The 26,923-nt window shown below is 37.4% G+C and overlaps 1 protein-coding gene across 5 annotated transcripts in view; it reads right to left on the reverse strand.

Moving 5' to 3' along the window:
- Positions 1–157: 157 nt before the first annotated feature.
- The window catches only part of GFM2 (GTP dependent ribosome recycling factor mitochondrial 2), a 40,717-nt gene continuing 13,951 nt past the window's right edge, over positions 158–26,923 (reverse strand). For all 5 annotated transcript variants that reach the window (XM_036408894.2, XM_045571598.1, XM_036408896.2 and 2 more), the window contains 15 exons: positions 26,483–26,571; positions 25,624–25,712; positions 23,844–23,904; positions 22,945–23,124; positions 19,747–19,827; positions 18,106–18,254; positions 15,713–15,853; positions 15,534–15,633; positions 14,018–14,207; positions 11,637–11,713; positions 6,868–7,006; positions 4,258–4,440; positions 2,118–2,233; positions 921–1,103; positions 158–403 (listed from right to left, as the gene is read on the reverse strand). In XM_036408894.2, the coding sequence (XP_036264787.1) occupies positions 275–403; positions 921–1,103; positions 2,118–2,233; positions 4,258–4,440; positions 6,868–7,006; positions 11,637–11,713; positions 14,018–14,207; positions 15,534–15,633; positions 15,713–15,853; positions 18,106–18,254; positions 19,747–19,827; positions 22,945–23,124; positions 23,844–23,904; positions 25,624–25,712; positions 26,483–26,571 (1,907 nt within the window). In that variant the 3' untranslated portion in view covers positions 158–274. The remainder of the gene's footprint in view (positions 404–920; positions 1,104–2,117; positions 2,234–4,257; positions 4,441–6,867; positions 7,007–11,636; positions 11,714–14,017; positions 14,208–15,533; positions 15,634–15,712; positions 15,854–18,105; positions 18,255–19,746; positions 19,828–22,944; positions 23,125–23,843; positions 23,905–25,623; positions 25,713–26,482; positions 26,572–26,923) is intronic.

Below are 26,923 nucleotides of genomic sequence, written 5' to 3' on the forward strand. Positions count from 1 at the left end.
TTCCAAAAAGCTGTGTCTTTACCGACAGTAATAACCTTGTGTACACTCACATAGTTCAGGAACATTAACTCTCAACGTCAAAGCACATTTCTCATGACATAAAGTAGAATAGCAGCTACAATGCCACTGTCAGTTTTAAGTGACATTTTTCAGCCACTTAAAGAATGTACTGAAACAGTAATTTTTTGCCCAATAAATAAAGCAATAAAAGTTATTCTTACTAAAAACAAATAGGTAGGTGCTCCTGAATTTCTTTCCAAGGACCTTGAAGCATTTAGTTCAAACCACTTCTTCGATTGAGCAGCGTACTTTGGTCTTGAGGGTTCATGGCTTGGTAATTAGAGAGTTCTAAGGTAAACGTAGCTGAGCCTGATGTTAGCGTTCGAAGCACAGTTGAATAACCCTAATCAAAAACATTTAAATCAGTTCTCTTCCAAATTAAGCCTCAAGTTTCTCTTCCTGCCGCTTATCTTTTGACCATTAGCAGAAAAGTTAAGTAACTTAAATGGTCACTGAGCCATTTTTCTCAGGAACAATCTGAAACCTGTGGAGGACTGAGCACACTGGTATGCTCCAGGTGCAGCCCCTGGTCCCGGCCAGCACTCGGGTGCTTGTTCTGGAGCAGGGAGGCTGGTGGGGAGAATGACACTTGCCTGAACACTGGCGATTTAAGAAACGGTCTAGAGCTTGGAAGGGAAAAATGGTAGGCTGGTGCCACATCTTGGTTCAACACACCTCTACCTCCGTGGAGGACGAAGGGACCCCCATGCTGCTTGAACCCCCTAACGTTCCTGATGGCGAAACGGGAATGCAGCCTCTACCTCAAAGCCCTGCTGCTGCTTCCAGGTGTCACTGACTGTCCGTGCTCAGCCTATCTGTCCCTGTATTAAAATTACACTTTTTAGTGACAAGGTGCCTACCATGGTCTCTGCTAAGGGAACAAACCCAACCACAACTCTGTTGTCCTGACGAGTCTGGATCTCCTGGACACTCCCTCTTCTCTGTGCCAGATCTGCCAGGACAGCGCTGAGGTGCGCTCTAGTCACCGTGACCTCCAGGTTCATCAAGGGCTCCAAAATTTGCTTATCAGCGGTCTTCAGAGCCTAAAAAAATTAAAGAATGACAATCCATTTCTAAATTGGAAGTCAAATTTCTGTTTGAAAATATCCTTAGCTCAGCCAGGTGTGGCTCAGTGGTTGAGCACAGACCCAGGAACTAAGAGGTCACTGGTTTGATTCCTAGTCAGGGCATATGCCCAGATATCAGACTTTGCTCCCAGTAGGGAGTGTGCAGGAGGCAGATAACTCTCATATCGATGTTTTTCTGTCTCCCTCCCTCCCATTCTCTAAAAATCAATGGGAAAATATCCTCAGGGAATTTTAACTTCTAGGATAGGGATACTAAGACAGCCTTCGTAAGTCAGGAGGCTTGGGGTATAGAAAGTTAATTTTATAATTATGGATTCAAATAAGACTATAGAAAATCAGGTCTCATGGTATAAAATATTAGAAGATGGTTCTAAAAGCAAGTATTTTAATGCAAAACCAGTCACCTACACTAAGGAATGCATGGAACCGTTTCCTGGCATATCAGGACCCTGGGGGTTAATCCAGCCGCAGTAGGTATTGGGCAACCATGCCAAGACGACCAGGTTGCATGATGTTTTGAGAAGGGAAGATGCTTATCCTGAATGTAGCAATTCTTGGTTACAGGTAATCTTACTTGAATAAATATGAACTCCAATATTGAAACCAAAATTCGATCCTCAATATCCTTTATATGTAGCTCATCTTTGGCCAAGCTGTCTTCTACTCAAACCTACCAAGCTTGTTTCTACCGGCTACTCTATGTCTGAGACAGAGAACAGAGTTGCCACTTAAGGAAACTTGACTATTTGCCCAAACCAAGGGATATTTCATAGCTAACGATGTTAAACCGAGATTTATTAGATCCTCTTGCAAATAAAACCCAGTGGTTAAAAAAAATAAAGTCTCCATTGACTACAAGGCTCAGGAAGCAAAGATAGGTCAGCACTACAAGTGCAGCTGCCACAGATCAGAGTACACCTCTGTCGGAAGAGCCATATTAAAGGAAAAAGGATCAGGGTGGGTATATACCTTCTGCATACATCTTGAGACACAGGCAGAAATCATAGTTGAGGAGGTACCAGGATGAATGATCAGTGAATGTAAAGTAATTGCCACATCTTGAACTGGGGATCCAAGCAATGGTCCTAGGCAAGGGGGAACATCTGTATTAGGACTCAATGTGCAGTGAGGAGTAACTGAGAAATGTAAAGAAACAGGGAGAGCACTTCCAGTTTAGCGTAAGGAGCTTCTTTGGAAGTCACCACTCTGTCCTAACAACAAGTAGCAGGAAACCGGCCTGACAAATCAACAGCTCTTCTTGGATCTATTAGGTGGGAGGACAAAGGATAAACTACTGCCCCCAAGAATGGAGAGAGGGCAAATACAGAGGGTCACAGCTTCCTGGAACAAAGACTTGCTAGAGAAAATGCCCCAGGAACCAGCACCAGGGTAAGAAAAACTGAACGGTGATTGACAGTGACTGGAGGCTTGGTGTGGACAAGTTTGGGGCGAAGGGGACACAATTCTGTGAGATTTACCTCCAGAAGCTTAAGCAGGTTCTCACAGTACTAGTAACTATCTGAGAAAAGCCTCCTGGCGCTTCGTGTGGGAAGAAGAAATCATTCTGAAATACAGTTAACCCTTGAAAATGCAGGGAAGTTAGAGGAACCGACCCCCAAGCAGACAAAAACCTGCGTTTAATTCTTAACTCCTTTAAAACTTAGAGTCGGCCCCTTCCCCTTTGTATCCATTGCTTTCGCATCCTTGGATTCAACCAACTACAAATCAAAACAGCACTTTAGGCCCTGGCTGGGTGGCTCGGTTGGTTGGAAGTGTCCTGTACACTGAAAAGTTGCAGGTTCAATTCCCGGTCAAGGCATATACCTAGGTTGCAGGTTCAATCCTGAGTTGGGGTGTGTGTGGGAGGCAACCAATGTTTCTCTCACATCAATGTTTTTCTCTCTAAAATCAATTAAAAAAAACACCTTGGGTGAAGATTAAAAAACAACAGTACTTTAGACTCCAGAGCACTTTTTTCATTTTTCATTTGTTTTTGAGAGAGGAAAAGAGAGAGAGAAGAAAGGAGGGAGGGAAAGAGAGAAACATCGAATTGTTGTTCCACTTACTGATGCATTCACTGGTTGACTCATGTATATGCCCTGACTGGGGATCAAACCTGACAACTTGGTGTACCCAGATGATGCTCTAACGAGCTGAGCTAACTGACAAGGGCCAGAGCACTCTGTTCCTAACAAGGCCTGCACTCAGGGGAACCTGGTTAACCAAGGCCTAACCTGCAAGGGTATCATCATCAGAGGCTGATGGGGGAAGTTCCCTGTTCCAGTCCACTCTAGCCATCCTGTCTCACATAAGGGGAGTGAGAAAAACTAAGACACTTGTGCAATTGACAGTCCAGAGGCAAAGGTTCATTAAAAGATGGAGACTTAACCCTAGGCTAGGGAGGGCTGCCCTCCCCCCACCTCACTACATTACTAAATTCCTGTTTACAGCCATTCCTTTTACCCAGTATAATATGTCTGGCTATCAAGAAAAAATTACAAGGCATATTAAAAGGCAAAAAGCACAATTTAAATAGAACAAGCACCAGAATCAGACACAGCAGGGATGTTGGGATGATCAGATCGGGAATGTAAACCAACCATGATTAATGTGCTAAAGGGCTCTGACAGATAAAGCCGACAGCAGGTAAGAATGAAGGGCATGAAAGCAGAGATAGATGGAAGTCCTGATTAAGAACCAAACAAATACTGGAGCTCAAAAGCACCATCACAGAAACAGGGATGCCTCTTGATGGGCTTACAAGTAGACTGGACAGGCTGAGGAAATGAGTTTCTGAGTCAGGCTGGCCAGGTGGCTCAGGTGGTTAGAGAATTGTCCTGTACACCAGTGCGATCCCCAGTCGGGGCACATATGGGAGGAAACTGATCGATGTGTCTGTTTCCTTCTCTCCCCCATTTCTCTCTGAGTTATATATCAGCAGAAACCTCCAAAACTGAAAAAGCAAACTATATGTAAGACTGAGAAACACAGCACAATGGGATAATTATAAAAGGCATAACAAACACATGATGGGAAGGGAGACTGAAATAGTCGGTAATATTGGGAGTGAGTGTGATATTCATGCTTACTCTTATCTGAGGCACCATACCTTGGAGGCATGCACTGTGAATTCCATTTTCAATGGCCTCTCTGGAGTCCTTCAGAATGTCTTCACTAATGCTTTCAGCATACTCGATTACTGGCATAGCAGATGATGTTTCTTCAGTTGGCTTTGCTTCCAGTTCTACAGTCACAAGGTGCCTTTTGTCTCCTAAAGTCCTATCTACGGTATCTGTAAACGAATACAGATTTGTTCTGAAAAGGTGTCAAGGAGCCAAAACTGGGAAAACTGCAATCAACAAGTTCAAGCTCTCAAGAAAGATAAAGTGCTAGAAAATACTAATAATGGCACTGAATGCAGTATGAAAATGTCAAAGTAAGTAGTTCTACTAAGAAAATATCTGCTTCCACGTTTATCAATGCTATAAACCTGCTCTGAATCACCAATTAATACTGTTAAGATGCTCTGAGACAGATGATCACACAAATTTTGATATGCAGATTATACTCAAACTTTTGGAAACATCTCTTATGTGACTGAAATTCTAATTACAAGTTTTATTTAAAAGTAAACATTTAGAGTGCAAAAAGTCATCTAATGAAAATTAAAAGGGCATTAACTCTGATAAAACATACACACTGTTAAATTTCACATATTCTCCTAGTAATGTATTTAAAGTTTATGCTTCCCCCCAAACTAGTGAAATGTCTTTTTGTAAAACTGAAAATTTCAGAGATACTGAAAGTAGTATCTCATTAGCTAACAACCAATAGCTGTCACCAATCTGCAGTATTTTACTAAAATAAAACTGCTATATTTATGAGAGTGACTATGTAATGCAGTGATTCATGGTCCAAATTCAAAACAAATAATTATAGTTTACAATTCCTCTTGGTATATGCAATGCAAATATGCTACTCAACAATATACCCAACATTAAGCATTTGTAATAGTTGCAAAATGACTATTTTCCTGCCTCCTTGACAACTAACAGTACTTGGCATTCCAGTATAAGGAAGAACCCTCTCTTCTTCCCTATGTATTTGTTTATTATGATTAGAGATTCCTAAATTCCTACTTTTCCTCAGTGGTTACAATTACTGTATTTAATTATTCTGGTATTCAAATTAATCCAGATTTGGCCAATGGAGCCTCTACAAGTTGGTTCTGTGTCCTTATGACATGCCCTCAGCATTTTTGAGCATTTCCTTTCCTTCTTACACAAGATGATTCCATTGCATGCTTATTTTTTAGTGTCTTATTCCTTAATAATACTTGACTTTCCCTTTTATTTTTTCAAAAAAACAAATATTCTTATTTTATATTCTGCATCTGATAATTCCAAATTCAGAGGCCTTTACTGGTCTGACTAATGTTTGTTACTTCCATTGCCTTTTTGCTCATTGTGTCTTTTCTCATGGTTTTATGATTTTAAAACTTTTAAAATTGTGACTTCATATCTGTTTTTCTGTGGGATTTTCTTTCAGGCCTGGGCTGAAGATACATTTATGTAGAGAAGCCCTTTGTTTGTTGTCTCCAGGTTCCTGGGATATTGCCAATCCAAGAAAGCACTGTACACTAAATTCTTCTTGTTTGGAGGTTTTCAGGTCATACCGACTATAAATTTAGGCTGAAAACCCTATCAGAAGCTTATGGCTACACATTCTTAGAAATTTTGCCCCTTGCCCCCAGAGCCAGTTAGACAAGTTTTCTTGTATAAAGATTTTCCTTGTTAATTATTTCCACGAGGATGTGGCTCTCATAGCTAGTGTTGTTGGTCCTGGTTTATTTTCCAAGGTTCCTGCTTCAGTTTCCTTCCAACCTTGGAAATTTCCACTAAGTTCTAATTAGCTCAGACATTAGTTTTAAAAGTATTATTTATATTTTCCCAGCATTTTTAGTTTTTCCGGGTATAAAGTTCAAGAACAGAAATATATGTGTCATTTGCTCCTTTATTCTCTTCGTTTAGTTTTTAAAGTTTTTGTGAAAAGTTTCTCTTTGTAGAAATCACTGAGTGGCTAAAAGCACCTGGTATATTAAACATTTTTTCTGAATATATTTTTAACAAACCTGTCCATGTTTTCTCCTTAGGAAGAACAGCAATAATATCATGTTCTTTTGCTTAAGGGAAACTAAATTAAAACTATGAATCAGAATTCTTACATTTTGGACAGAAATATAAAAACAATTTTCATCAGTATAGGATTATTATACTTATTAAGTAGTGAAAATTATTTTCCACTCACTTTATAGAGTAAAAATAACACATCAACTTCACTCCTCTATTTCCTCCTTTTTAAAGCTACGTGTTTCAGTTTTAGGTTTTGGGTGTGTGGTTACCATTAGGTTTGTGAAAAACAAAGCTCCATATACGCAGTTGTCCCTTTTCTTTGGAATGCATCTCATCTAGGATGAGCCACCTACTTCCATGGCTCATTCTATTCCATGACACTGAATCACATCTGCGTGATGAGTCACTCACCCAGTAGATGTAATGAGTGATAATGGAATAGGCTGTTTAAAATTTTTTAATCCTATAGAAAACAAACATATAAAACTTGTCATACTAGTGACTGTGAATCCTGCTTGCAACTAAACAAGAGATTCAGAAGACAAATCTTAGAAAGATATAAAAACAGCAGATGTTTTATTTTTTACCTGTAGCACGAACTGAATTTAGGATGGTCTCTCGGTATGCCACCTGAAGAGGCCCTAGATAGGTTTCCAGTCCATATTCCCTCTTGATTCGGTCATGAATAATATCAATATGTAACTCCCCCATTCCACATAAGACAGTCTTAGTTAAGAAAGAAAAAAAAATCAAGGAAAAATTATGTTTACCACAAAATACTATATATAAAGGTGTATCAGTCTGTTATTTTTCATTAATTACAAAATGAGTTTCTTTTACAATTTTTTTGCTTCTACACCAAAACATTGTTTTTAACTTTTCTGATTTGAATTATTAATTAAAAGTGAATTACTAGGCCATTCTCTTCTATTATTATTATTATTATTCCATGATACTTATCAGCTGAGCAAGTGGCATCTAGTGAGACCTACATTTCTCAACATTAGAGCTAAGGTCTGGCCAGTGGGATCTGAGTGTAACTGATATTGGCAATTTCTGGGCTATGCTCTTAAGGAAAGAAAAAATTCTCTTAAAGAAACAGCAGGAAACTGTCTTGAAAGTGGATGAGGGCAACATCTTATAAATGGGGGAAATAACCTTTCTCCCAAACATCCCAACCATCCTGGCCACCTTACAGCTTATTAGGCAGTCCCAACTTCCAGACTAATTCCGGCCTTCATGTGACAGAGAAATTGACTTTTATTTTCTATTAAAGAAATATGAACCCAATGTTGTTATGGGCCCTTGTTAGAACAGCCAAATTTGTATCAAAATCAATCAAGACATGCTTTTTTTTTTTTTTTAAAGCAACAATGGCTATTTCTAAAGAAGGTCCTTGTGTATGAGAAAGAGTATAAGGCAAAAAGTCCATATTTGCTCCATTTTATTCATTTGCCATCTCTGTAGTGAAAGAGATCTGGCCATTGCCCTCAGTGACTGAATGATTATCTCTAAGTCAAGATGCTGCCTGACCAAAGTATCTCTTCTTGTTTGGAGGCTCTATCATCAGCTAGTCAAACGATGTGATGTATAATGCAGGTTTTGGACTAGCCTTATCAGTTTCCGCCTGGAGAGTAAAGGCATCAACCCGAGCCTACAGGAGGTTCTGTGGCTAAAAGGCCCACACACAGGCAGGATGTGATTGAGCCCAATAAAAATTAGACACCAGTTCGGATGGTATGGCTCAGCAGTTGAGTGTCGACTCAGGAACCAAAAGGTTTGATTCCTGATCACGGCACATGTATAGGTTGCAGGCTCAATCCCAGTGGGGGCTAACCAGGAAGCATTCAATTGATGATATTCCTTTTCATCGATGTTTCTATCTTTCTATCCCTCTTCCTTTCTTCCTCTAGAAAATCAATAAAACAAACAAACAAACAAAAACTAGACACCCAAGGCGCAAGTTTGGCAACACTCTTTGCCAGGAGGGTAATACAACCCTGAGGATGAAGAAACCTTCTTATTTAGAACTATCCCATGTTGAAAAAAGAGATAGAGGAAAATGTAGACAAGTGGAATACTTTTACTGTGTTCATGGACTGGTAGAATCAATACCATTAAAACATCCATACTACCCAAAGCAATATATATAGATTCAATGCAATCCCTATTAAAATAGCAACATATTTCACAGACCTAGAACAAACTCTTCAAAATTTTATATGACAAAAAAAAACCCAAATAGCTGCAGCAATCTTGAGAAAGAAAAACAAAGTTGGAGGGACAATACCAAATATCAAGTTATATTACAAAGCCACTGTACTCAAAAGAGCCTGGTACTGACACAAAAACAGGCACATAGACCAATGAACAGATTAGAGAACCCAGAAATCTACCTAAGCTATTATGCTCAATTAATATTTGACAAAGGAGGCAAGAGCATACAATGGAGTCAAGACAGTCTCTTCAATTACCATACTTTTCGGACCATAAGATGCACCGGACCATAAGACGCACCAGTTTTTAGAGAAGGGAAATGAAGAAAAAAAGATTCTGAAACAAATAGTGTCCTAAAATATTTTATGTGCATTAAAACCCAACATCACAGTCATAAACACATGTAATCAACCCTGTAAAGTAAACAGCAGCATTTAGAACCATTTTAGAGCCGGGCAAGCACACGGAGACCACACAGAGCCGGGCAAGTAAAAAAACTTTTTTTATAAAGTATATGTGTAGGCTATATTTGGACCATAAGACGCAGGGATTTTTTCCTCCCACTTCTGGGGGGAAAAAAGTGCGTCTTATGGTCCGAAAAATACAGTAATAGTGCTGGGAAAATTGGACAGAAACATACTAGAACACCAACTTACACCATACACACAAAAAAACCCAACAAAATGAATAAAAGACTTGTAAGATGTGAAGCCATAAAAATCTTAGAAGAAACCATAGGCAGCAAAATCTCAGACATCTCTCATAGCCATATGTTTACCAATATGTCACCTAGGACAGTGGAAACTAGGGAGAAAATAAACGGTCTATGTCAAAATAAAAAACTTCTGCACAACAATAGAAACCATTAACAAAATAACAAGAAAGCCCACTGCATGGGAGAACATATTTGCCAATAATATATCCAATAAGGGTTTAATCTCCAAAATTTATAAGGAGCTGATACAACTTAACAAAAGGAAGGTAACAAACCAATTAAAAATGGGCAAAGGACCTAAGTAGACACTTCTCCAAAGTGGACATACAGAAGGCCAAAAACATCAGGGCACATGCCCAGGTTGTGGGCTCAATCCCCAGTAGGGGCCAAGCAGGAAGCAGCCAATCATTGATGTTCTTTTCTGGCAGTTGCCCTCAGGAACAATGCTTGAAGTCACTATTCATTGAGAGATGCAAATCAAAGCAACAATGAGGCCCTAGCCAGTATGGCTCAGTGGATAGAGCAGTGGCCTGTGGACTGAAGAGTCCTGGGTTTGACTTCGGTCAAGAACACATACCTGGGTTGTAGGCTCCCGGCCCTGGTCAGGGGCATGTGGGAAGTGAGCAATCAATGTGTCTCTCTCACATCAGTGTTTCTCTCTGACTCTCCCTCTCCTTTCCACTCTCTCTAAAAATCAATGGAAAAAATATCCTTAGCTGAGGATTAAAACAAAACAATGAGGTACCACCTCCCACATGTCGAAATGGCTATCATCAATAAATCAACAAACTTGACAAGTGTTGGTGAGGATGTGGAGAAAAGAGAACCCCCGTACACTGCTGGTGGGAATGCAGACTGGTACAGCCTCTGTGGAAAACAGTATGGAGTTTCCTAAATGAACTAAAAATGGAACTCCCATTTGACTTAGTGTTCTCATTTCTAGGAATATGTCCTAAGAAATCAGAAACATCAGAAATAATACATGCACCCCTATGTTCATAGCAACAACATTTATAATAGCTAAGATTTGGAAACAGCCCATCAGCAGATGAGTGGATTAAAAAACTGTAGTACATCTACACAATAAAATACTAAAAAAGAAAGAACTCTTACCATTTGCAACATTATGGATGGACCTGGAGAACATTATGTTAAGCGAAATAAGCCAGTCAGAGAAAGGTAAGTATCACATGACCTCACTCATATGTGGAATCTAATGAACAACATAAACTGATGGGGGAAAAAAAATATATCCAGAACTACAGAATCATCGAACAGACTATCAAACTTCAAAGGGAAGGCAGGGTGGGCGGGTGGGAAGAGATCAACCAATGAACTTTGCATATATACGTAACCCACAGACACAGTTAAGAGGGTGGTGAAGGCCTCGGGTAGGGGGTGTGGGCAGGCAAGGCAGGTCAATGGGGGGGAAAGGGGACTTTCAACAATAAATACTTAAAACAAACAAACAAATAAATGCTAATAGCTAAGGGGGAAAAAAGAAAAACAACTGTCCCAGACTTTGTATCTCTTCCTTTAGTTGATTCTAATTTGTATCCTTTTGCTGTAATAAAACTACAACTGTAAGGAACAACAACAAAAAAGACAGTATATGATTGTTACACTTTAATGTAAAGTTAGAGAGGTAAATTATTTGGAAAAAAGCAAGTTGTAGAATAATACAAACAGAATGACTTGTTATATATATGTACATATATATTTAGAACAAATATACTATGCTTTATAACACACCACAACAAACCAATGGATGTTTAAAAAGTGTGAGAGCTTATACAGGTATCATCAAGTTTTTAGTGGTTACCTTTGCAGAGTAGGATTGAGAAACAGGAATACTTTAATTCTTTAACCTGTATACTTGTGTCATTTGATATTTTAAAAATATATGTATTGGCATTTTTTATCTTTTTAAGCAATGTTTTCTAAAACCTTATGTAAACTTTATCTTGCCTGCCTAAAAAGATACAGAATGAACATCTGTTCTCCATATACAGCCCAATTCTGTATCTACTTCAGAATTCTATTTCCTCCCACATTGTTGGGTTGTAATATATCACTTCTCACCCAGCTGATGTGTGTCAGTATCATCAAAAGCCCCTTTATACCCTCCCTTTAGTTTGCTGCTTCTATCAGCCTTAGCATAAGAGATTCAAGGCTTTGAACCTCATTTGAAAATGTTGTAGAGTGGTTTATATAAGTGCGGTATGATTATTTTAAGGAATTAAGGAGAACTTGTCTATTTAGATTGATAGTCAACATAATAATTAGAAGTTTATTATTATGAGAACCAAAAAAAGAAAGTTTCTTTTTCATGGGCATAGATCTATCAATGTTTCAGATATACGTACTTCAATACACATGCTACATTATTGACAGATATCTGGAATTAAGAAACAATAGGCCTACCTGTCCAGAGTCAGGATCAAGTCTCACTTTTAAACTGGGATCTTCACGCTGAAGGCATTTCAATGCATGATCCAAATCTGGTGGATAAAAAAACAACATGGTTGTCTTTACATTTTATTTTTTAGATAATGAAATATCTAGTGAGGAAACATTATAGTGAGGAAAACAGATGAACAAGCAAACAAATTTTGAAAAAAACAAAGTTTACAAAAAGAGCCATAACTGTTTTTGTGAAGAATAAATAAAGTGATAAGATAGAGATGGGAGGCTACTTGAGATTGGGTGATCTGGGAAGGCCTCTCCAGGATGATTTGGGTAAAGGCATAAAAAAAAAAGTGACATTAAAAAATGGTGAAGAAAAAGACTTTCAGATGGAGGAAATGGCTGTGCAAGGAATAACTGGTTATTGGAAAAACAACAAGGAGGCCAGTGTAGCTGTGGCATGGGTGGGCAGCTGGGGGCCTTAATGAAGAGTTTGGATTTGCAATAAGCCAGTCACTGAAGGGTTTAAGTGGACAGTAGCATCATCTGAATGTACTCTGCAAAGATACCTTCAGAAGCAAAATACCTTCAGAAACAGGCAATAATGAGAAGTAGATAAAAGGAAGCTAAACTACATAATGAATAAAGGCCCAGTGCACAAAATTCGTGGTGTCTCTCAGCCCGGCCTGCACCCTCTCCAATCTGGGATCCCTTGGGATCTGCCTAAACAGGCAGTCAGACATCCATCTCACAATCTGGGACTGCTGGCTCCTAACTACTCGCTTGCCTGTCAGTCTGATCGCCCCCTAACTGCTCCCCTGCTGGCCTGATTGATGCCTAACTGCTCCCCTGCCTGCCTGATGGACCCCAATTGCCCTCCCCTACAGGTCTGGTCACACCCAACTGCCCTCCCCTGCCAGCTTGTTGCCCCCAACTGCCCTCCCCTGTCGGCCTGGTTGCCTCCAATTGCCCTCTCCTACTGGCTATCTTGTGGCAGTCATCTTGTGATGACGTGAGGGCAGCCATCTAGTGATGATGTCATGTAGAGGCGTGATGCCACCTAGGCTTTATTATATAGGATGTTAGAAGTTCCACAAAGTGTAGCTGAAGTAAAGAGCTGAGCAATAGATTAATGAACTACCTTATTCCACACATTTAAACTATTACTGTTTTTACTTTTGTTTGGGTGAAAGATGAGGGTTCAGAACAAAGGAGGAAGAACCAAGAAATGAGGCCAGGCAAGAAAGAATCCTAGTAACCTCCACTCTATTCTGCTGCTGCCTAGCTATTGTAAAAGACTGCTTTTGCCAGACTCCTCTGCATCTGGGTAGCCATATATCTAACTGATGGCCAATGATGTATAAAAAAATCTTAAAAGGGCCCTAGCCAGTTTGGTGCAGTGGACAGAGCATCAGCCAGTTGACTGAAGGGTCCAGTTGGATGCCGGTCAAGGGCATATGCCCAGATTGAGGGCTCGATCCCCAGTAGGGAGCATGCAGGAGGCAGCTAATCCATGATTCTCTCTCATCATGGATGTTTGTTTCTTCCTCTCTGCGTGAAATCAATAAAAGTATACTTTTAAAAAAATCTTAAAAGAGAAAGGGGTACATGTTCTTCCTCCTCATTCCTCCTTTCGGCGGCTGGGAACTCCAGTGTGATGCCCAAGGCTCCAGCTGCCATCCTGAGATGACTAAAGATGACAGGAGTGATGCACTCAGACAGGCAGGTCAAAAGACTGGAGGCTGGGTGCTCATTGTGGACTCTATGCCGAGGCTACCAACTCAAGGTACATTTCACAACAGAGAAAAACAAACTTTTGTCACTAAAGCAACTGTTATTTGGGGATTTTGTGCTATATTTAACCAAATCTAATTGAAAGTGACATAGCTAGAATAATGAGCTAAATATATCATATCAAAGAGTTTGGGTTTCTGCTTTAAATAATGAAAAGCCACTGAAGAATTCTGAGCAAATATGTTAAAAAACAAAGTATATAAAACTCAGAAAGGTCAATCGACATTACAAAGTATAAGTTCACAGAGTTTCAAAGATTGATCAAGAAGTAGCAATGTTTTAAATGGTGTTGAGAAACTGAGCCAGTTAGGAATTGGCTACTGACTAATTTAATATACTGCAAGGCCAGTCCTGAAGTCAATTACTTAGAATCCCATAGGTAGCACTGCAAGAACAAGACTAAGGACTAAGAATATGATATTAAAAAAAAAATGTACAAGATATAAGAAAAGAAAAAATAAAAGGAGTTTGTAAAAATCAAAATATCTTAAATAAAAAGCAAGGCCAAACACAAGAAATATTTAACAGTAAATTCTGATAAAATTAAACTGTTTCATCTAAATTATCAGGGCATTAATTAATTAATACACCAAGACTATTTGTACCTGGCTGCTTAGCTACTGAAGGGGGTTCTATGGTACAGAAGAAAACAGGTTCTGGAATCTCCACCCCCGCCAATAACAGTCTCTCTGCTTCACTGTTGTGCGTCTGCTTCTTTCCTCCCTCCTTTTCGGCTCGACGAGCTGCAGCCAGTGCGCTGGACCTGGATGAGACAATGGTATCTCCAGTGGCCGTCTGCAAACAAGGAAGATGCCTTGTGATAAAACATGCTGTAGGCACACACTCACGAAATTCACGAAATAAGAAAAAATTTAATGTGGCACTTCCTTTTCATCAGTTCTTAAGAGACAAATTCCTAAAGCTCATTATAACTTTGCACAGGCAAATCTAATTTAACCTGTATAAGAATTCTATCCAAAATACTGCTGTAATAAGTAACAATTAACACAACACACCCACAATACATATCCAAAATTCACTTGACAAATGTACTTCCCCAAATTTTCAATCAGATGTGAGGCAGAAGTCCATTACAGTGTTTGACCACCAATAAAAATTTATTACTATTTTAAAAAAAATCCCTTATTAACTAAAGTATGCAATTAAACATACCCTGACCATGCAAAAGTGACAGTAGCTTTCTTGTAAACTTCAGTTATTTTTAAAAACCGTAATTTTATTTTTAAACTTATTATGAATTTCTGTGCCAGTTTTTGTCTCTGTAAAGGTATTTCTACTGAACATTAGCTCAGATTTCTGTAACTCAAATACAAACAAGGAGTTCTGCCTTCAGACAGACAGAGAAGCCACTGTGATGCTAGATGTCCTATTTCCCGATCATGGAAATTTTCTATGAAGGATTTTAAATCTTGCAATTTCATAAAGAATTTAAAATGTTAAAATTACAATGTTTATCCTAAATGCCAAATATACCAAAGGTTAATGAGTAACTGTACTTAATTTAATACATATAAAAGTGGAATGTCCTTAGTTTTAACCCATCAAAAGCATATACAGATAGGATCACGTATTTTCATGCTATAAAAGTCATGGAGGCCTAAATTCACTGGTCTAAGGACTAAGAACAGAGAAAAAGAGACAAAAATCCTTGTCCTCATGGAGACTTCGTTGCCAAAATATCCTAAGTTAATACATCTGTTTTAAGGTTAGATGAAATTATGTGCAGTGATAGTGATCAAAATAAGAAAACCATCCAATAGCAATAAGAATGTTTTATATAATCTTAAAATGTATGTATGCATACATGGATAGTATAGATATTATTTTACTTGGATTTAAACTTTACATGAATACAATCCATACTATTAATAGTTTTCTGTAATTTCCTTTTTTTCTATTAAATGTATGAGATTCAACCATTTAATTACTGCTACACAATATTCATTATTCCACTACTACTGATGGACATTTAGATTATTTATGGGTTTTTGCTATTATAAAATACCTACTTCAAAAATCTTTATTGTTGAGATTATACAATAGATGTTCCCCTTTTCCCCCCTTTTCCCCAATTCTTAGAGAAACCATTTCATCACTTACATGCTTAAGTCCAACAGTCAAAGCAATGTTACCAGCAGTCAGAGAAGGGATTTCTACATGTTGGTCAGCAAATGGCAAAAGCAGACGACTTATTCTCTCCCTGTAATACCATGATTTATATTAGAAGTATTTTTAAAGAACAAGTATAGCTTTAGAAAATAATCTAAGCTTCTACTTACGTGCAGTTTCCATTAATATTATGGACGGCCAACTGGGGTTTTATCATGCCTGAGTAAATGCGCATAAATACCAGTGGTCCCCGCTGCTTGTCATGGAGAACTTTAAATGCCAGTGCACATAAGTCATCCTTATACCACTGCCTGCAAAAGGTAAGGAGACATTCCAAAAAATCCTTTAAAATACACTTCCAACATATTTATCCAGATCAGATCATAACCACTGCACAAACTTAATCTTGACATCCTCCAAAGAGACTTCATATCTTCTAGTTTAGCTACCCAGACTGATTAAACAATGCCAGTAGCACACTTCCTCCACTGAATTATTAATTCCTCAAAACTAAAAACAACGGGGTCTCTTCCAAATATTACCTCAATTTGCAAACAATTCCATAACCAAGAGTTTCCTTCTCAAAAAGACATTCCTAGGAACATCACAGCACTTTCTCAAAAAATCCTGTACAGGGTAAATAAATACTTTCCAATTACAGTTTTTACACTCTCCTCCCACTTACTCTCCAGTCATATCCAATATAATAAAGAGTTAATATGCAAATTGACCAAATAATTGAACAAGCAGGCTGTGTGGAGCAACCAGGCTAATGGGGGCGGCAGTTGGGGGCAACCAGGCCAGCAGGGGTAGAGAGGCAGGTGGGGAGGGAAGCAGTAAGAGGCAACGAAGCCGGTGGACAGAGGCAGTTGGGGCGATTAGGCTGGCAGAGGGGGCAGTGATGGGTGACTAGGCTAGTGGGGAAAGTGCAGTTAGGGGCAACCAGGATGACAGGCGTGGGAGGTGGGGTGAGGGGGAGGCAGTTAGGAGCAACCAGACCAGCAGACGGGGCCAGTTGGGGATGACCAGGCCATCAAGGAGGGGGCAGTTAGGGGCAACCAGGCCAGGACACATAGGCAATGAGAAGTGATCAGGCCAGCGGGGGCGGGGACAGTGGCAATTAGGGGCAACCAGGCAGCAGGCAAGCAGGTGAGCAACTAGGAGCCAGCAGTCCAGGATTGTGAAAGGGATGTCCCCTAAGGGGTCCTCGATTGGAGAGGGTGCAGGACCCTCCTCCCTGCCCCTGTGCACAAATTTCATGCACAAGGCCTCCAGTCTACACTAATAAAAGAGAAAAATGCTAATTGACCGTACCTTTGCCACACCAACAGCCAATCAGAGCAAGCATGCAAATTATCCCAACAAATATGGTGCTTAATTTGCATATGCTGGCTGAGGGAGGGAGGAGTGAAGACTGAAGACAACATAGAAGGAAGAGAAAGGGAAAGTGGAAAACAAGGCGGTTGCTGGAGGGAAAGCACAGGTGGCGCTTGCAGCTGCAGAGGTGTGTGCGGCTGAGGAGGCAGCAGGTGTGGCCGGGTGGGTAGCTGGGACAGGGCATGCCCTGCCCGCCCCACCCAGCCCACCTAAGGGTCGGGGGCAGGGAGGGGGAAGTGGAGGGGGGGGCGGGAGAGGTGGTGGGAGGGAAGCCTGCTGGACGTCTTGCAGGAACTTCCTGCAATAGGCCCCTAGTAACCATATAAATATACACTACAAATTTGAACTTGTTTATAAGCCAACATCCAATCTGTATTCATTGATAGGATTTTGTGTACAAGCATATTTTTCTTAGGAAAAGCTCTCTATTTTCATTACTTTCAAAGTAGGTTAGACATTTCTATTACAGAAATTCTCCAATCTGATCTTCCAGTTTTTAACTTTATTCGATAAGTCCTTAGATAGAAAGCTTAAACTAGGCACTGTTCCATGTACTTTTTAAACATGAACTCATTTGATTCTTGTAACAATCCTCTGAGATAGGCCCTACTCTTTGCATTTCCCAGATAAGAGGTTAGCAAATTGGGAGAGGTAGAATTTAAATCCAGGTAGAACACAGTCCATGCTCACAATCACTTCGTTGTAATGCCTCTCCCAATTAAGAGATATGAAAAGTGGTTAATTTCCTAGTTAAAAGTATAAAGTCCAGTTTCACCTGCCATTTTGCACAGCACTCAGATTTTAGAGGTTTTATAGGAAGTACAAAGTTGTTAGTGGCAACAAGAGTCAAACAATGACCTTTATGTATAGCCACAAAATAGCTTGAGCTTATAAAAAAAAATCTTGAAAGCTAAAATAGATATATTTATCAGACGTTCCTTTTTTTTTTTTTTTTTTTTAAACTAAGAACTCAGGGCCAACATACGTTTACACAGCAATAAAGCCACATTCTTAGCTCCATTTGTAAATGCAGCAGGTTATAAGAGATAACAGATGTCCCTTCCAAGTGAAAACTACAATACTATGGCACTGTATTATACGATGTACAATGACATTTCCCACCAGTGCTATTGAAAGACGGTGACTCGAGGCTGTGACATTTTAGTCTACGTACGTGCACACTTACAGGAACTCATAGCTGCGCTCTTCAGGTGACGGCAAGTACGTGGTGATTGCATCTAACAGGGGCTGGACCCCTTTGTTTTTCAGGGCACTTCCACAAAGCACAGGCACTGCTGTCTGAGCTAGTGTGACTCTGTGTATTGCAGTCTGCAGCTAGAAAGCAAAGGTATAAATAAGTACTTTATGTGGCCACATATATGCAGTATATTTGTCTCAACCAAAATAGCCAAGAATTAGATGTCTTTCCTAACCAACCACGTACTTCCATCATTCCTTATGGCCTTATTCTTTGCTTTTCTTTATAACATTAATTACTACCTGGCATAATATTAGATACATATTTATTAGTTTATTGTCCACCTCCCCTTCTATTAAAAGTAGAATTTATAAGAATTATAGTAAGGTCCAATGAAAACACTGCTAAATCCCAGAAACTAATAGAAAAGTGCTTAAAATAAAGTAGGTATTTAAAAAATATTTACTGAATAGATGAGCTCATATATTTGTGATTTTACTTTGATAATCTAATAAGCTGGTAAGAATTAAAAATATAAATATGAGTTACAATTCCTTCAAATGAAATAGATCCATATTAAATAAAATCCAAAAGAAAATGAGAAATCAAAGTAAAAAGAAATTTTTGAAAGACCTCAAAAAACAAGAAAAGCTTGGGTTTACCTGCAAGCTACTGGTAAGAGAAATGGCTGGTCAATTCTACTTTAGATTGTAAACTCTTTGAAAACAGAAGTCATATTATGTGACTTTAGGGCATAATAAAAGCAACACACTTAAGCACTCAAATACTAACCAATAAAATATTGTCAAAATTATAGCATTCCATTCAAAAGAAAAATATTATTTTTTTTCTACTTCAAGTAATTTCAAATGGCTCAAAATGAATCTACAGATCTTGTGTTTTTCTTTAATTATTTTTGGGGAAAATAATTAAGTGAATTTGCTAGCCTCATCTTGGATCCCATTATACATATTACCACTTAAAAACACTTTTTTTTTTTTGGTAATTCTTATGTTTCATCAAGGAAAATAAAGAGTAAGTTTGCCAAATTCATGGGAGAAGGGTCCTGGCAGGGAAAAAAACCACACCAAAAAACTGGAATGCCTTAAGTCTATCATAATTCAATTATTACTATACTTTACTTGCCTAGTCTCTGGTTTAATGTTTTTCAAAAGAAAACAAAACAAAAAAGACCTGCAATGAGTTTCCACTAAAAATTAAAGGCGATTCAGAAAAAAATGTTCCAATTAAAATGATTACTGTAGTTGGAAAAACCAGGAAAATTTAAATAAAAAATGTCAACCTCTGATTTCCCTAAAAATACTTAGAGAAATGATTACAATGAAGAGAGAAGATTGAGGAGGAACAATTAACTTCTCCTGATTCAATACAAGTAAAAAAGATTTCATTTCTAATTTTGTAAAATATAACCAAAAATAATCACACCATTATTAAGTAATTGTACTAAGTACTGGATTTATCTCAATGTTCTTCTAATTTTTGTTTAAGTCAGCATAGTTTCCAATGCTATGCAAAATTAGAAAAACAAAAACAACACAAAACATAGAAAGCAAAGTACATCCAATTAGGAAAACTTGGTCAGAATAAATATATAATAATAAAATTTACCTTTTCAGGTGGGAGCAAATCAAAATTTTCACTAAATTCTCCTAAAACCAAGTCAGCAAATTCATCATCCAAATCTGCAACCTATAAAGAAAGGCTTTAGTTCTATAACTTGTATTTGTTGTCAACTATTAACTTAAGCTAAATACTCTAAATATACATTATCCAAATATTTCAAGACAGCTCCATGATTTATCTAACTTATCCAGACCAAGGACTTCTTCCTACCTTCTAAAAGAGAGTTTTTCTTTCAAAGGAAAGGAGACTAAAAGTTGAAGACATGAGTTTCCTAAATTCATGGGAAGCCTGAGCCAGATTAAGCATCACATTAAATTGCTATCTACTCAGAGTGTTCAAAAGCAAACAAACAATTTATAGTCAATGATAACAAATACAATGGATTGCTGTTTTTAGCTAAATTTGGGGATCTTAGTTTATAAAACTTTTATCTGGTACTCCTCTAATATTTTGAATGTTCATAAGATCTTCTGAGAAAGTCAAACTAAAAGGACTAATCTTATTGTAACTATCCTGTGCTAAAGAAATAAACTTAAGTTGGGTAGTAGACATAATTTCAATAAAAATGCATTTATCTAATTCATGTCCTTTTCATAATCATTTACCATTATAAAATAGAACTCAGCTGACAATAAAGTTAATAAGTTTCAAAAGATTATAATAGTATAAAGGAAAAAAATTGCAAATTTGAGGAGAAAAGCAGACTTTTAATAGCCAATTACTGTAAAAATGTACCAAAACACTGGAGCTATCTCATCTAAATGGAATCATACAGTATTTGTCCTTTTGTGATTGGCTTATTTCAATTAGCAAGTTTAATGTCCTCAAGTTTTATTAATTATGTATCATGTCAGAATTTCCTTCCATTTTAACCCGACTACTATCCCATTGTGTGTATATACCACATTTTACTTATCTATTCGTTGATAAATACCTTCCACTTTTGGCTATTATAAATGATGCTGCTATAAACAAGGATGTGCAAATAACTCTTTGAAACCTTGCTTCCAATTCTTTCAGCTATAAACCAAGAAGTGGAATTGCTAGATCACATGTTAATTCTATTTTCAATTTTCTGAGGAAAGACTATACTTGTTTTTCACAATTCCTGGGGTTACAATTTCTCCCCATCTTTACAACAGTTATTTTGGTCTTTGGTAGAAGCCATCCTAACAGGTGTGATGTGGTGTTAACTCTCTAATTCTACACATACGTATGTATATTCCTTATCACTAGCTCTTTATTACCTACTGATAGTATATAATGAAAATAAAGAAAATTTGAGCCTTTAATGTCCTAGAGCATATGCAAGTTTATGTTGATATCTCAATTAGATTATAAAATCCTCTTTAGGTTTATTCTGATAGCCCCTTTATATAAAACAAAATAAAACCTCAAAGGAAAACCAATTATGTTCCCAATTATTGATTAATAAATGTCAATTCCACTTTTTTTTTTCTTTTTATGTGCCATCCTCCCAAATTAGAGAAGCAGTATGAGTTCTAGCTCTAAACATACAGATCTGGGTTCAAATCCCAGCTCTGCTATTTATTAGCTATATGAAAACTTATTTTACCATTGTAAGCCTCTGTTTCCTCATCTGTAAAATGGGGATAATATATGCTGTTCTGAGATTAAATAACATATGTAAAGCACTTAAGTTAGATCATAAGTCTTCAATAAATATTATCCAATATAAATATTATCCAATAAAATTACTAATGACCATTGTCATGTGCATAAAAAGTTGAAAATTACTATACAATGGGAAAGAATTACTTCAAAATAACTTCATACAGAAGATGAATGAAAATAATTAATTATAATTTTGGCCAGTTTAATTTAGAAGAAAATCAAAGAGTTCAGACTCAAATGTTGTTCTTTATCATAAAATTCAGGGAGTTTATTTAAGAGATGTTTTATTTAGTGTTGTCTAAACTAACAATATCATATAAATATTAACTTCTATTTTCTAATAAGATTTTGAGGGTGAAATGAGTTAAAATTATATATCAACTATAAAACTGATGGTTTTGAAATTTTCTAAATAACTTGACATCTAGTTAAGGAAAAAACAGACATATCTTTTGACCTGATAATTCCACTCCTAGGTTTCACTCTAAACAAATTCTTACATATGTGCACAAGGACATACATACAAAGATATTCACAGCAACACTGTTTGTAACAGCAAAAAAAAAAAAAAAAAAAGGTAACAACCTCAAAGCTTATCCACAGGAAAACAGACAATAAATTATAGTATAGTCCCAGTGGATAGAATGTCAGCCCATAGACTGAAAGGTCCCAGTTTGATTTTGGTCATGGTATGTACGTTGGTTGCAGGCATAATCCCAGTAGGAGATGTACAAGAGGCAGCTAATCGATGTTTCTAACTCTCTATCCCTCTCCCTTCCTCTCTGTAAAAAATCAATAAAAATATATATGAATATATATAAATATATATGTATATGTATATATTAAAACAAAAATAAATTATGGTATAATCATATATTGGCATACTATTGTATATAAGGCTGAAAATGAAGTATAACCACACATAACAACATGGAAGAATCTCCAACCCAATGTTGAACAATGTAATAAAATACAAAAAAATTCCATTTACATAAAGTTCAAAACCATGAAAAACTATGTTCTTTTGTTTTATATTTTTATTGATTTCAGAGTGGAAGGGGGAGAGAGAGAGATAAAAAGCATCAATGATGAGAGAAAATCACTGATTGAGTGCCTCCTGCACACCCCCTACTTGGGGATAGAGCCCACAACCCAGGCATGTGCCCTGACCAGGAATCAAAACGTGTCCTGATCATAGCTCAACACTCAGCTACTAAGCTACACAAGCTGTACTATGTTCTTTAAGAATATATACATTTGTGGTAAACCATAAAAAAAAAAAAAAAAAAGCAAGTGAAAGATAAACTCTACAATCAATACAGTGGTTGGGAAAATAATTAGTGGAAGGGAGAGAGATGAATAGAAAGAGCACATGGAGATTCAAGAGTATTGCTAATGTTCTATTTCTTAGGCCGGGTGGTGGTCATTTCATTTTTCTTATATTTTATATTTTCCATATGTAATTTTATAGTAAATTTCACAATAAGATATTTTTGTAAATTTATAAATATTTATGCAACTTTAAATTCAAAGTATTTATTATTTTACTTGTTCAATTAAGGCATTCCTTGCGTCAGTAGCCTCCTTCAGCAATTTAGGATCACTCTTTTCCAAAAGGGGTTTTCTCTCAAAGTCTTTTCCATCATCTGAATTGGGATTCCAAAGAAGTTTTTCTTTATTTACTACATCCACCACTCCTTTGAAAGTTTTGGCTTCACCAATTGGTAACTATAAATCAGAATAAGATTAACATTATTAAATGATCACTCAATTAGATGGCATTGGTGATAAATCTTATCTTTCCCACATTCCCCCAAATATCCATTATTATTACCACAATCTTACCTATTTTTTAAATTTATATTCCACTTCTTCAAAAAATGTTTTGAAGTATCGTGTTTCCCCGAAAATAAGACATCCTCCGAAAATAAGACCTACTTACAGGTTTCCTTCTGAGTGAAATATAAGGCATCCCCCAGAAAATAAGGCCCCCCTAGGCTAAACATGAGAGATTTGGTCCACTGATTCTGAAAGAAATGGAGTCACAAGAAATTCACCAGGAAATTCAGGAATTGGATTGTTATGATGATGTTCCAGAAGATGACATGACTGTCATTGAATAAATGAGTAAATTCTTGATACTGAAGGATTCACAGTTTGTCTAGTTTGTTTTGACTACTACCGTTACTACCATACCATATACAGGTAATAAATTTCCTTTATTTTCATTTAACAATAAATGTGTACGGTATTCTTCTTCATGAAAAAATAAGACAACCCCTGAAAATAAGACCTAACGCATCTTTGGGAGCAAAAATTAATATAAGACACTGTCTTATTTTCAGGGAAACAGGGTAGTTTCAGAAATATGTATGTCATAATAAAATAAACTGATGAGGAAACTGAGGAGTTGTTACTATTGATTAACCAAATATTAATCAACCAACCTGTAAAAGCAAAGGCTTTGCCTTCAACTTCTCTCTGATGCTTTCAACTGCATAATTAAAACTGTAGAAAGCAAAATAATTATTCAATAGTTAAAAATGTTAAAGTTTTAAAAACAAGTTTAAGAATGTTCTCTAAAAGTATAACCCTTTTCGTGGCTTCTAATGTTCACCACTTCAGTTTCCATAAGACATTTTGGAAAAAAACATTCAATGTCAATTTCAGATAACTAGTAATTGACTATCAGAATCCTGCCACATAGGTATTTAAGGTATTATTTTTGTTAATTTCACCTTACTAAAATTTGAGTTTAAGGGTACCTGAATTGATCAAGATCACAGATAATAAATTACAGTCAGGATTCAAAGGCAAGATTTGTTTTGGTATTACCCTTCAAGGATTCTTCTAATAACTGCATTTGGTATTACACATGGCTACCAGCTTTCTTCCAAGAGCCAAACTTTCTAAACTTTTATCTCAGGCATTCTTAAAGTTAGCTGCTATTGCTGCTCATTTCTGTGCTAAAATGGGGTTGGCTTTGGCATACTGTCATCTTTGGCACATGGGCTGACTTATTCTGGCACCAATGTCTTTGACAACCAACCTAGTACCCAGTCACTTTCCTCCCCATCATCACAGGTGCTATAAGTCAATTAAGGTAATACTTATCTCTACCTCAAGGAACTCCAAACAGAAAAGGGTCAGAACTTAAGCCTCACACATTTTGAAGGTTGTACTTTTACTAATCAAGACAAAAGTCCTTTAAACCAACAGCCTTTAGAATTACTGTCAAACAGCCTTTAGTCAGTTTGGCTCAGTGGCTAAAGCATCGGCCTGAGGACTGAAGGGTCCCAGGTTCAATTCCATTCAAGGGCACATGCCCAGGTTGCAGACTCAATCCCTAGTAGTGGACGTGCAGAAGGCAGCTGATTGATGATTTTCTGTCATCACTGACGTTTTTCTCTCTCCCTTCCTCTCTGAAATTAATACACACACACATATATTTAAAAGTTACGTAAACGAGCATACTGTGTGGTTTTAGGAAGAAATAGCTTATTTTGTTTCTGCCACTTTCACACCACAGATCAGCACCTCTCCCTGTCAGATTTCCCTAGAATCCTTTATATTCTTGATTGTCTCCCTTTTACAATTTCTCTAAATCCTTCATATATTCTTGATTCTCTGAATTCTGAATTATGTTATCAGAATAATGTATCATTTTGGATTACCACTCTAAGTCTCTGAGCATTATCACAACATTTCAGCATTCACTCTTTGTACTACATGCAGGTCTTAAACATTTACATTCTCCTCTCCCAGTTCCCTTCAATGGAGAGCATATTACCCAGTAGGAGCCGAAGAGAATCAGGGGACAAGGAAGAACATTGGTCTCCAAGGCAACTACAAGAAACAATATGCTAACCTCTACCTTTAGCAATGATAGGGAGCACCATAACCTTCAGCAATACGTACAGGGACTACACCATACAGCTCTAAATAGAACCAATGGAATCAGCAAGAATCACTGTCAGGATCCTAGAAAATACAGTCTCTCTACATTAGAATCAGGATGGTTCATCATCTGTGAGCTCTCTATTAATCTCACAGATTACTTAACCTATGAATTGGCTGCTTTCACTCCTTTTTAATGGGACTGATTAGATTTCATGGGATATTTATACTCTATAGGGAATAGGTATTTCTAAATTTGTTATAGTCCATTAGAAACTCAAATTGAATTCTTACTTTAATAAGCCAAAGAAATATACTTTAAACAAATACCTTGCTCCAGTTTTGTCCATCTTGTTTAAAAAACAGATTCGAGGTATTTTGTGTTTATCAGCTTGCCTCCATACTGTGAGGGTCTGTGCCTAAAGCAAAGAGCACATGTGGGGGAAAAACTGTTACTACACATGGAATAAAGAGATCCAGGACTCTATTATAACAAGGAATTGGGCCTTATTCTAGCATGAAATTATTGCCACTGCACTTACACTTCTAGACTTTTTTTTTGGCTATCAGGTTAACATAGCTAAGAATGTAAGGAAGTGTGAGCTTCAAACTTGGAATAATGCTTTGGGTGACCTAGGTTTAAAAGGCAAGTTTGCTTACAACCCTAGAAGGAATGTCTCTCTTCAGAGCTAAGAGCAGGTGTGCTGATTGCCCACTGTAACATACCTGCCTTTTCTAAGCACAGGTTCCACTGTGTGTGCAGCTATCACCTGACTCCTTTGGATCACCCTCTGGGACGCAGGGCTTGGGTACCAGAAAGTGCTGATATTCTGGCTATTGCTATTTCTGTGACTAATAAAGTCTTTTGTCTCTAACTCAGGAGTCTTGTATATTCTGCCAAAATCCATAAAACTATGGCAGGCTAACTTGTTAGCATAAAAATAAGTAGAATCTCAGACCTTTCACAATTCAACACTAACTGATATTTCTTATAGAAAAGCAAGCATACTTTCCTTTTTATAAAATATCTGAGGTCACATCTCAATATTAAATTCCAACTTCCTTTAATTATAATTTGATTTACATCAGCTTATCAAATAAAGAGTTACAGTAAACTAAATCTGATGCATTCTACTTTTTAAAAATATCACGCTGTTCTATTTTTATTTTACTTTGGCATATTTCTTACCTCTACACCGGCAGAGGCATCAAACACAGCCACCGCACCATCCAGCACTCTTAGGCACCGCTCAACCTCCAAGGTAAAGTCCACATGACCTAAGAAAGAGATGGAAAATTTAACACTTAAAATCTTAAAACAAAAACAAAAAAATGTGTTACTCAGCAACCCACTTTTGGGATATATCTAAAAGAATTGACAGTATTACCCTAACCAGTTTGGCTCAATGGATAGAGCATCAGCCTGCGGACTCAAGGGTCTTAGGTTCGACTCCAGTCAAGGGCATGTACCTTGGTTGCGGGCACATCACCAGTAGGGAGTGTGCAAAAGGCAGCTGATGGATGTTTCTCTCTCATCGATGTTTCTAAGTCTCTATCTCTCTCCCTTCCTCTCTGTAAAAAAAAAAAAAAAAAAAATCAATAAAGTATATTAAAAGAATCTACACTAATA

This window comes from Pipistrellus kuhlii, unplaced genomic scaffold (assembly GCF_014108245.1).
Source record: "Pipistrellus kuhlii isolate mPipKuh1 unplaced genomic scaffold, mPipKuh1.p scaffold_m20_p_4, whole genome shotgun sequence".
Taxonomy (NCBI): Eukaryota; Metazoa; Chordata; class Mammalia; order Chiroptera; family Vespertilionidae; genus Pipistrellus; species Pipistrellus kuhlii.